At 42.7% G+C, this 12,486-nt stretch overlaps 1 protein-coding gene across 1 annotated transcript in view; it reads right to left on the bottom strand.

Moving 5' to 3' along the window:
* Positions 1-12,486, bottom strand: part of LOC129813524 (potassium channel subfamily T member 2-like) — a 65,667-nt gene that overhangs the window by 33,132 nt on the left and 20,049 nt on the right. Inside the window, exons 10-16 of the mRNA XM_055865813.1 lie at positions 11,088-11,268; positions 10,231-10,395; positions 9,864-10,000; positions 9,517-9,580; positions 1,909-2,017; positions 1,569-1,677; positions 755-904 (exon numbers count right to left, since the gene is read on the bottom strand). Of these exons, the coding sequence (XP_055721788.1) occupies positions 755-904; positions 1,569-1,677; positions 1,909-2,017; positions 9,517-9,580; positions 9,864-10,000; positions 10,231-10,395; positions 11,088-11,268 (915 nt within the window). The remainder of the gene's footprint in view (positions 1-754; positions 905-1,568; positions 1,678-1,908; positions 2,018-9,516; positions 9,581-9,863; positions 10,001-10,230; positions 10,396-11,087; positions 11,269-12,486) is intronic.

Genomic DNA, 12,486 nt, shown 5'->3' with positions numbered 1-12,486 from the left:
TGTGCGAGCAGGGAGGCCTACAACCTGACTCAGTTACACCAGCTCTGTCAGGAGGAATGGGCCAAAATTCACCCAACTTATTGTGGGATGCTTGTGGAAGGCTACCCAAAACGGGTAGAAAAAATAAAAAAATAAAGCTGAAATAAATAATTCTCTCAACTATTATTCTGACATTTCACATTCTTAAAATAAAGTGGCGATCCTAACTGACCTAAGACAGGGAAACTTTACTTGGATTAAATGTCAGGAATTGTGAAAACTGAGTTTAAATGTATTAGGCTAAGGTGTATGTAACCTTCCGACTTCAACTGTATCTATAATTACCTCGTTCCCCTGCACATCGATTCGGTACTGGTACCCCGTGTATATAGCCAAGTTTTCGTTACTCATTATGTATTTTTTATTACTTTTATTATTACGTGTTATTAGTTTTCTATTATTTCTCTATTTTCTTTCTCTCTGCATTGTTGGGAAGGGCCCATAAGTAAGTATTTCACTGTTAGTCTACACCTGTCATTTAAGAAGCATGTGATGAATAAAATAACATTTGTTGGTGAAAAGTGTTTCTTGAGCATTTAAGCCCATATATCCGTCATCATCCATGGATACAAATGAAATAGCACAGTAAATCTAACCATTAGATCTGGGATCACAAGAAAATATCTTCATTTGTCAGTTGGTTTGTTTAATGGCAAGTCTGTGACCCTTGACCCTAGGACCCCCCCCCCAAAACGTATTGGTGTTTTCTACTTACTTCTTATGCGATTTGAAGGAGGTGTAGGTAAAGCTTTTCCCCATGTATTCCGAGAAGAAGACGCTGTCTCTCATGGCGATGTTGTAAACCTCGTTCCCGGAACACTTGCCATAGGTCCTGTGCCAATGCTCTGGAGACTGCTGCCCTTCCCTGAAGCACATGGAGTAATGAAGAGGGTATTCATATGAAGTGTAACCGTTTAGTTGGGTTTAGTTTAGGCTTTCGCTGCAGACAATTCAACAGGTATCACATACCTGTAGCATTTTCTCCTTTCGAAGACTTGATGTAAAGACTTGGGTAGAGACTTGGTGGGTTGCCTACTGTACTTTGCAGATCTTATAGAGTGTACACCATTGAAGTGTTGACTAGATATGAGGGTGGAGGGTGGTTGTGTACTTACAGGCCCTGTGAAGTGTGGACCAGTAGGGTTATGAGGGTGGAGGGTGGTTGTGTACTTACAGGCCCTGTGAAGTGTGGACCAGTAGGGTTATGAGGGTGGAGGTTGGTTGTGTACTTACAGGCCCTGTGAAGTGTGGACCAGTAGGGTTATGAGGGTGGAGGTTGGTTGTGTAACTTACCGGCCCTGTGAAGTGTGGACCAGTAGGGTTATGAGGGTGGAGGTTGGTTGTGTACTTACAGGCCCTGTGAAGTGTGGACCAGTAGGGTTATGAGGGTGGAGGTTGGTTGTGTACTTACAGGCCCTGTGAAGTGTGGACCAGTAGGGTTATGAGGGTGGAGGGTGGTTGTGTACTTACAGGCCCTGTGAAGTGTGGACCAGTAGGGTTATGAGGGTGGAGGTTGGTTGTGTACTTACAGGCCCTGTGAAGTGTGGACCAGTAGGGTTATGAGGGTGGAGGTAGCTGGACAGATGCAGTTCAGGGCCAACATGGCATACTTAAATTCCTCCTCACACACAACATGATCTAAGGCAAAGGAGAATAATAACATTTGACTACGTTTTAAAAAGAGTATTCCTGAGATGGGACTCAATGAGACTAACCTGAATACATAGAGAAAATAGACATACACAACTAGAGAAGGAAGGGTTAACCCATTATTGGGGCCACAATTCAGGATATTCCCCAAAAAATCTATGCCAAGGTCCCATATCATCTGAACAAATGTTTCCTAACAGGACATTCATCCGTCTTTACCTGCAAATTTCACATGGAATTTATTCTCTGGCTTTAGAATCTGGACATAAATGGGGCACTTTGGAGCGAAATCCTTCACAGCCCAAGCTCGCAGAATTGTCTGATGGTCCTTAGAGGCAAACAAGACAACAAAAACACATCAGATGTACATTTGTTAGAGTTTAAAGTTACATTTCTTTATGCGCTGCAGTGTGGTTATAACATTGGCGCCTAAAAACAATGGGTGACCGAGCATTCTGGGGTCTCGGGCCCTGGCTCTGGAACGAGCTCACGCTCCACCTCCGCATTTCCCAGACCACCACTCCCTTTAAGTCTGAGCTCAAGAAATACTTCTTCAAACTGGCTTTCGCTAATTGTGCTACATTTTGTGGTGTCTTTTGTTGGTCTTATACGTTCGTTTTAAGTTCTATTGTTCTGTCCTTGTCGCCTCATTATTTTGTGCATCTTGTATAGTACTGTGCTACTAGCTATCTTTCAATTTCTCGCCTATTGTTTTTAACTCTTTTATTAAAGCTTTTTTTCTTTTAATGGTTGCTTTTAATGTAAAGAGCTTTGGAATTTACTTCAATAAATGAAAAGCGCTCTACAAATGCAATTTATTATTATTATTATTGTTATTAGAGGTATGTTTATGTCAGATGTCATACAAAGCTTGTGCAATACTCTTGCCGGTGTGTATCATAGTATTTTCAACTCAATTTGCAATAAAACTTATTTTAGCTCCACCATGCTATAACCAGTCAGATCAGGCACAGCTTGAACACTACTTAACTGAATAAACTGCTGTATCAGAAATTAGAGGCATGGTTTCATGAATTCTTCAATGCGAATCTACTCATAATGACATGTTCAGAACAGTATCATAGCGCAGTTTCGCTGCCCCCCCACCCCTCAAAAAATTGTGCAGTATTATAGCTAATAATAAATATAATAATAATATAGTACTTTAGCTCATTCGATTTTACACATTTTGACAGGCTGAGAGGAAATGTTGCTTTTATAGAGCCCAGGGATTCTTGAAAGACGGCACTCATCTCAACTTTTCCCCCACAAATATTTGTCTTAATATTAAAGTTTCAGCTATCACGCAGCGGGGAAGAAATTAAAATAAATAAATAAATGTTTTGTTATTTTTTATCATAACATGCAACTAACTGGATTTATGTCATTTCCATCCATCATTTTTACAGTTATTGTCCAACAAGTGTTTAAACGACTTCATTGTTTAAATCGAACTTTAGATTATTGAAATATGTAATACAAATCTCCAAACTTTTTTTTGCTTTGTTTTATAGTACTATTAAATGGTCAAGGGCTAATTTCGTTAGCATTTTGGGATGTGTTTCTCGATTCATACTGAACAAAAATATAAATGTGTTGGTCTCATGTTTCATTAGCTGAAAATAAAAGATCACAGAAATGTTCCCATACGCACAAAAAGCTTATTTCTCTCAAATGTTGTGCACAAATATGTTTGCATACCTGTTAGTGAGCATATCTGCTTTGCCAAGATAATCCATCAATCTGACAGGTGCGGCATATCAAGAAGCTGATTAAACAGCATGGTTTTAACACAGGGGCACCTTGTGCTGGGGACAATAAAAGGCTACTGCAGTTTGGTCAAAGAACACAATGCCACAGATTTCTCAAGTGTTGAGTGAGCGTGCAATTGCCATGCTGACTGCAGGAATGTCTACCAGAGCTGTTGCCAGAGAATTGAATGTTCATTTCTCTACCGTAAGCCACCTCCAACATCGTTTTAGAGAATTTGGAAGTAAGTTCAGCCAGCCTCACAACCGCAGACCACGATTAACCACACCAGGCCAGGACCTCCACATCTGGCTACTTCACATGCGGGATCGTCTGAGACCAGCCACCCGGACAGCTGATGAAACTGTGGGTTTGCTCAACCAAAGAATTTCTGCACAACCTGTCAGAAACTGTCTCAGGGAAGCTCATCTACATGCTCATTGTCCTCACCAGGGTCTTGACCTGACTGCAGTTCGGCGTCGTAACCAAATTCAGTGGTGAAATGCTCACTTTCAATGGCCACTGGCACGCTGGAGAAGTGTGCTCTTCACAGATGAATCCCGGTTTCAACTGTACGGTGCAGATGGCAGACAGCGTGTATGGTGTCGTGTGGGAGAGTGGTTTGCTGATGTCAACATTGTGAACAGAGTGCCCCATGGTGACGGTAGGGTTATGGTACGGGCAGGCATAAGTTACGGACAATGAACACAATTGCATTTTATCGATGGCAATTTGAAAGCACAGACATACCGTGACAAGATCCTGAGGCCCATTGTCATGCCATTAATTCGATGCCATCACCTCATGTTTCAGCATGTTTCAACTTGTAGACTTGTTTACGTGCTGCTGTGTGGTTTGTTGCTAAGTTGCTAACCTTACTTCGCTACCTGCCAACTTTACGGTTTTAATTTTTTTATTACCGTTTTATATTTTTATTTATTCCCTCGCTCGACTTCTTTCATTCAACTTTTTCACCCCGGACGCTTTATCTGGACGTGGTTCGTCAGGACCTCCACCAGCCAAAGCTAAGTAGTAACAATAACATTATGCCTTCTAATTGCAGTCGCTGTACTCATAATTTACAGGGGAACGATTGCCTTATGGCGAGGATAGCTTTGCTGCAAGCCCAGATTCAGACGCAATCGTTAGGCAAGGGTTATTTAAGTGTAGGAAAGGATGAAACAGTGTCTGTGCCACCAATAAGTACAGATAGTAGTATAAATCCCCACGCACAGTCCCCGCAGCCGGACAATTTTCTCATGGCTTCTGGTAGGAATGCTCAACCGGTGTCGCTCATTCAGCAGACAGAAACTTTCAACAGGTTCACCCCATTAAGCAACAGGTCGGAGTCCGAGGGTCTGAGACATCGAAGTCTCCCACCATTAGCTCTGACAAATTGAAAACCCTAGTCATTGGCGACTCCATTACATGCAGTATTAGACTGAAAACGAATCATCCAGTGATCATACACTGTTTAGGGCCCCGTGTGGCTCAGTTGGTAGAGCATGGCGCTTGCAACGCCAGGGTTGTGGGTTCGATTCCCATGGGGGGCCAGTACAAAAAAGTATGAATGTATGTACTTGTAAGTCGCTCTGGATAAGAGCGTCTGCTAAATGACTTAAAATGTAAAAATGTTTACCAGGGGGCAGGGCTACCGACGTTAAGGCTAATCTGAAGATGGTGCTGGCTAAGGCTAAAACTGGTGAGTGTAGAGAGTATAGGGATATCGTTATCCACGTCAGCACCAACGATGTTTAAGATGAAACAGTCAGAGGTCACCAAGCTCAACATAGCTTCAGCGTGTAAATCAGCTAGAAAGACGTGTCTGCATTGAGTAATTGTCTCTGGCCCCCTCCCAGTTAGGGGGAGTGATGAGCAAAGTCTCACAACTCAATCGCTGGTTGAAAACTGTTTTCTGCCCCTCCCAAAATATAAAATGTATAGATAATTGGCCCTTTTTCTGGGACTCAACCACAAACAGGACCAAGCCTGGCCTGCTGAGGAGTGACAGACTCCATCCCAGCTGGAGGGGTGCTCTCATCTTATCTACGAACATAGACAGGGCTCTAACTCCCCAAGCTCCACAATCAGATAGGGTGCCGGCCAGGCAGCAGGCTGTCAGCCAGCTTGTCAGCTTAGTGGAGTCTGCCACTAGCATAGTCAGTGTAGTCAGCTCAGCTATCTCCATTGAGACCATGTCCGTGCCTCGACCGTGCCTCGGCAAAACTAAACATGGCGGTGTTCGCTTTAGCAATCTCATTGGAATAAAGACCTCCTCCGTTCCTGTCATTATTGAAAGAGATTGTGATATCTCATCTCAAAATAGAGCTACTTAATGTTATATCCCTCACTTCCAAGGCAATTATAGTCAATGAACTAATCCCTGATCATAATCTTGATGTGATTGGCCTGACTGAAACATGGCTTAAGCCTGATGAATTTACTATGTTAAATGAGGCCTCATCTCCTGGTTACACCAGTGACCATATCCCCCGCACATCACGCAAAGCCAGAGGTGTTGCTAACATTTACGATAGCAAATTTCAATTTACAAAAAAAAAACGACTGCGTTTTCGTGTTTTGAGTTTCTAGTCATGAAATCTATGCAGCCTACTCAATCACTTTTTATAGCTACTGTTTACAGGCCTCCTGGGCCATATACAGCGTTCCCCACTGAGTTCCCTGATTTCCTATCGGACCTTGTAGTCATAGCAGATCATTTCAATTTTATTTACTTTAATATTCACATGGAAAAGTCCTCAGACCCACTCCAAAAAGGCTTTTGGAGCCATCATCGACTCAGTGGGTTTTGTCCAACATGTCTCCGGACCTACTCACTGCCACAGTCATACTTTGGACCTAGTTTTGTCCAATGGAATAAATGTTGTGGAACTTAATGTTTTTCCTCATAATCCTGGACTATCGGACCACCATTTTATTACGTTTATATTCGCAACAAATGATCTGCTCAGACCCCAACCAAGGATCATCAAAAGCCGTGCTATAGATTCTCGGACAACCTAAAGATTCATAGATGCCCTTCCAGACTCCCTCCACGTACCCAAGGACGTCAGAGTACAAAAGTCAGTTAACCACCTAACTGAGGAACTCAATTTAACTTTTTATGGCTGCAGGGGCAGTATTGAGTAGCCAGATAAAAGGTGCCCATTTCAAACGGCCTCGTACTCAATTCTTGCTCGTACAATATGCATATTATTATTACTATTGGATAGAAAACACTCCCTAGTTTCTAAAACCGTTTGAATTATATCTGTGGGTCAAACAGAACTCATTTGGCACAAACTTCCTGACCAGGACGTAGAAAGTCTGAAATCGATGCTCTGTTCTACTTCCTGCCTATACATGGGCATGTTACGTATTAGTATACGTGCACTTCATACACCTTCCCCTGGATGTCAAGAGGCGGTGAGAGACGAAATTTTGTGTTTATCTTGGTCTGAAGTGGAATACAAGCTCTTTGTATGACGTGTCCGCCCATTTCCTGTTTTCTGGAGAGCGCGAAAGGGGACATGGATTTGCCTTCTGTTTAGCTGCCGTTATAGGCGACTAATATCTCCGGCTTTGATTTTATTTGATACATGTGACCATATCATCGTAAAGTATGTTTTTTCAATATAGTTTCATCAGATTATAGAAAATTTTTCGGGAGTTTTGCCGTGTTCCGTTCTCTTCTGTTTGTTTACATGGAGAGCTTTGTGCCACTTGGAAAGTGCGCTTGCTAATTCAAGAGGGAAAATGAACGTTCTAAATCCAAACAACGATTGTTCTTGACAAAGGACACCTTGTCCAACATTCTGATGGAAGATCACCAAAAGTAAGAAACATTTTATGATGCTATTTCATATATCTGTCGTGCATGTGAACTAGTCGCCGGCGCCCAACTTTGGGGTACTCAGCTATGTCGAAGCTGGATGTCGTAATGAAGTTATTTTTTAGAATTCTAACACTGCGATTTCATTAAGAACTAATGGATCTATCATTTCCTATACAACATGTATTTTTTAGTTATGTTTATGAATAGCTATTTGGTCAGAATATGTGTGTCAGAAAACGTGTCAGAAAAATATCATTGCTGTTTAGACGTTGTGGAAAAAGTAGCTAAGTTAGCACAATGTGTAACCACTGATTTCAGCTCTAAATATGCACATTTTCGAACAAAACATAAGTGTATGTATAACCTGATGTTATAGGACTGTCATCTGATGAAGAATATCAAGGTTAGTCAAAAAATATATATATTTTACTGGTTTGTTACGATCGCTAACTTTTGCTACTGGGAAATGGCTTGTCTTTCTGGCTATTGTGGTAAGCTAATATAACGCTATATTGTGTTTTCGCTGTAAAACACTTAATAAATCGGAAATATTGGCTGGAATCACAAGATGCCTGTCTTTCATTTGCTGTACACTATGTATTTTTCAGAAATGTTTTATGATGAGTAATTAGGTATTTGACGTCGGCCTATATCGAATCTCCCATTCCTCTCAAAACATTTTGAAAAAGCTGTTGCGCAGCAACTCACTGCCTTCCTGAAAACAAACAATGTATACTAAACAATTCAGTCTGGTTTTAGACCCCATCATTGCACTGAGACTGCACTAGTGAAGGTGGTAAATTACCTTTTAATGGCGTCAGACCGAGGCTCTGCATCTGTCCTCGTGCTCCTAAACCTTAGTGTTGCTTTTGATACCATCGATCACCACATTCCTTTGGTGAGATTGGAAACCCAAATTGGTCAACGCGGACAAGTTCTGGACTGGTTTAGATCTTATCTGTCAGAAATATATCAGTTTGTCTCTGTAGATGATTTGTACTCTGACAAATCAACTGTAAATGTTGGTGTTCCTCAAGGCTCCGTTGTAGGACCACTATTGTTTTCACTATATATATCCTACCTATTGGTGATGTCATTCGGAAACATAATGTTAACTTTCACTGCTATACGGACGACACGCCACTGTACATGGTGAAGCCCAAAACTCTTCTCCCTGGAAGCCTGTGTTCCAGACATAAGGAAGTGGATGTGAATACAACTCCACTCTAGCCTGGTCTTACAAGCCACTTCATGTATTTCTTTCAGTTTATATACCCTACAATCACTAGAAGTATAGTTCTGACTGAACTCTGCTAGAGAGAACAACATACAAATGGTCTACTGGTGTGGGCAAATAGAGGAAAAATATGTACCTTTAATAATCAGACTAGCCGAAACTAAAATTATCTAATAATATTACTGTACACTGGCTAAAATGCCTTGGGTATCAGCAAGTTTTGTTTACGAATATTCAGCAATGAACAAAATATGAATTTAACCTCAATCTAACACAAAAAGTCTGTGTCAAACCCTGATCTGTTTCATCTGTCTTTGTGCTTGTCTCCACCCCTCTCCAGGTGTCACCCATCTTCCTCATTATCCCCAGTGTATTTATACCTGTGTTCTCTGTCTGATGCCAGTTCATCTTGTCAGGGCCTACCAGTGCGTTTTCCCATCTCCCTGCTTGCTCAAGTTCTGTTCCCTAGTTTCCCCAGTTCTGATCATTCTGCCTGCCCTGACCCCGAGCCTACCTGCCATTCTGTACCTGCCTGACTCTGACCTGTTTATGAACTTCTGCCTGTCCTGATCTCGAGCCTACCTGCCATTCTGTACCTGCCTGACTCTGACCTGTTTATGAACTTCTGCCTGTCCTGACCCCGAGCCTGCCTGCCGTTCTGTACCTGCCTGACTCTGCCCTGTTTATGAACCTCTGCCTGTCCTGACCCCAAGCCTGCCTGCCGTTCTGTACCTGCATGACTCTGACCTGTTTATGAACTTCTGCCTGTCCTGACCCCGAGCCTGCCTGCCGTTCTGTACCTGCCTGACTCTGCCCTGGATTACGGACCTCTGCCTGCCTTAGACCTGTCTTTTGCCTGCCCCCTGTTTTGGGTCAATAATCATCTGTGACTCTGGCTGTCTGCATCTGGGTCTTATGCTGAGTTCTGATAGTTTGGACAAATGCCCGGTGGGCTGGTCACTCCTTAGGCCAGTGGGCTGGTCTCTCTAGTAGCAAGTGTACATACTGCGGCAGTGCGGTCCACCTCACAGCGACTGCTTAGGATGAAACAAGCCTCGGCATTGTCCAGTCTGGAAAAGAAAGACAGCCATTCAATACTAAGTGGTAACATCTCAATACTCTACAGTGGCTTCCTCTCATCTCCTCTCCAACTGTATACCTACCCACACTCATCTTAAACATAGGAGAGGTGAAAGGAAAGCAATATGGTGGATGCCTATTGCCTATTCACTATTGGTTTTTACCAGTCCAGCTCTTCCACATCAGTGCAGTTGAAGGAAAGGAGACCAAAGATCCAAAGAGAGGAAACTATTTTAGCGGAATGAGACGCATCCCTTAGTGTTGGTGACTCACTTGGCCCGTATGAGGTCCTGGTCTTTGAGGGCTGAACCCTGGAGGTAGATGACACGCTGGGACCACAGGGGGATCTGGAGGACCCGACGAACCTGGGGGTCCATCTCTGTCGGACACAGGATGATGACGTAGTAGTCCTGAATGGGGAGGAACACAGAGGAACAGCCTGGGTCGTGTTCATTCGACACCAAATAGACGAAAACGGACTTAAACAGGGAGGGACTACCTGGACTTGTCCAATAAGTAATGCACATTTGTTGCCAAGTATTTTAAAACCTTTCCTGTTATGCGCCTGAATGAACAAGACCCAAGCATACACACACGCACACACACGCATGCATGCACGCACATACCAACACACACACACCTGCAGCCCGGGGTGGGCGTAGAACTCATTGAGGAAGTCCATCAGGAGGTCTATCTTGAGGGAGCTGACACACAGCACCACATGTTTCTCCGTCTGGGCGCGGTGACGGCTGTAGTTCCCCCCCGACTTCTGTCTCTCCATCCACAGGTAGGCCAGCTGCTCAAACTGACCAATAGCGCCCAGCACAGGCACACCTTACTAATACTGCTCATGTTGTGCAAAACAAATGCTCAAATCAATCCAATAGGCTAAATGCATGGCTAAATGCATGGCTAAATGCATGGCTAAATGCATACAGTTCACCCAAACCGACACATTTCGTGATATAGAATAAAGCATTTATCTTTTAATCGCTGTGTTCTTCCATGCTGGTCCCATTGAGCTATTATTTTCTCCAGCCCAGTACCAACACGCCTGAGTCGTACAGTCAACTAATCATCAAGTCAGGTGTGTTATTCCAGCTAGCTGGTACAAAAGCCTGCAAACCCTTTGGGTCTCCTGGACTAGTACTAGAAAAAAGCTGCTTCAACAGAACATTGAAATTGTGTCCATAAAAAAAAGGCCACAGTAAATGTTGTTGTCTTCATTGAGGCAATATGTTTACAGGGAGAATGGCAGAACAGCAGCAGTAGGGATACTTTTGGCCTACCAATGCCTCTACAATTCCCCGAGCATGATTATGCACCGTCTAGTTCAGCTGACTCCCTACTCGCATGTGTTCTATCGATGTGCCATTTCCTAGATGTCCAGACATTAGTCCAGATGATTTCCCTTTAGCAAGCAGTGTGGTCATTTTGTGTGTGTCTGTCTGTCTGTATGTGCAGTGCAATGTGTGTGTTTTTGGCCAACTCTCTCACCTGAATGGGCAGCACCACAAGGGCCACTGAGATCATGATGATCACCAGCAGCTTGGAGGGCCACACGTTGGGCGTGACGTCGCCGTAACCCACTGTGGAGAACGTGACGACACAGAAGTACCAGGAGTCGAACAACGTCAGATTCTTGCCCGCCCGCTCCAGGTGCTGGATTCCACAGATACTACCAGGGATACAGGGAAGCAGTAACACAGAGGTTGTGAAGGGAGTGGTGTCATTGCATCGTTTGGGGACAGTTTACCACACACAGATTAAACCAAGTCTTTGATTTTTAAGGATTTTCATTTGAGGTTCTACATTGAGTTTGTGTTTTAGTCCAGGACTAGGCTTAGTCTGTGTTGGGGAAATCGGCCCTTGGTGTCTACACTGAAACATATGAAGTAGGGCCAAGACTTTTTCCAGACCACATGACCAAACCAGGAAAAACACTGGGTCCTTTAACCTTTAACTAAGGCAGATGGTCAAGAAAAACTATTGGTACTGCACATAGGGCCAGTTTTCTGAACAGTTGTTATTGTTACTCCTTGAACGTTACTCCTTGACTAAAAAGCACTTTCAATTGAAATTCTCATTGAGCTTTTTGAACCGGGACTAAACTTAATCTGTCTCCGGGAAACCGGCCCATAAGGTTTTAGTCGAGAAGAAACATAAACCTACAAGACTTTCAACTGAACTCCCCAAAGCCAGGCGTATATCCTGAAATCTCTTTGTAACATATATCGCTCATCGATATATTTATATGTACATATAGTTATTCCATCCCTTTACTAGATTGGTGTGTATTAGGGAGTTGTTGTGGAATTGTTAGATTACTTGTTAGATATTACTGCACTGTCGGAACTAGAAGCACAAGCATTTCGCTACACTCGCATTATCATCTGCTAACCATCTGTTTGTGACCAAATGAATGTGATTTGTTTCGATTTTTTTATTGTTAATGATGATCGATATACTGTATGCCCTCAAATATATCTGAGGATGTATTTATTAACAAAAATGCTCTGCATATTATGGAAACTTATTTTTTCAATTCTTGAAAAAATATCATTTTTTTTGTTGAATGTTGTGGTCAGTCATGTATTGACATTGGAAGTAGCTTAACCTGTGATCCCACTGGTCCAATACATCGATTAGTAAAACTTGGCCAACTGAAAGAGTGTGTTCTATTCTTATTTTTTAGAGGAACGGTTACATGGAGCAATGTCGTCATTCCAGTAAACCTGCATTTACCAGCCAGGACAAACAGACCTTAAGAGGAATATTCTGTCTACACAGACATTAGTGTGTCTCAACATGATTTCATTTAATATCTTTTTAAATACATCTAAATATCATCTATAATATATATGTTGTTTTGAGAACTAATAACTGACGGACTACC

The sequence above is a fragment of the Salvelinus fontinalis genome, chromosome 17 (assembly GCF_029448725.1).
Source record: "Salvelinus fontinalis isolate EN_2023a chromosome 17, ASM2944872v1, whole genome shotgun sequence".
In the NCBI taxonomy this organism is placed as follows: Eukaryota; Metazoa; Chordata; class Actinopteri; order Salmoniformes; family Salmonidae; genus Salvelinus; species Salvelinus fontinalis.
This window is presented reverse-complemented; position numbering and strand designations above follow the sequence as displayed.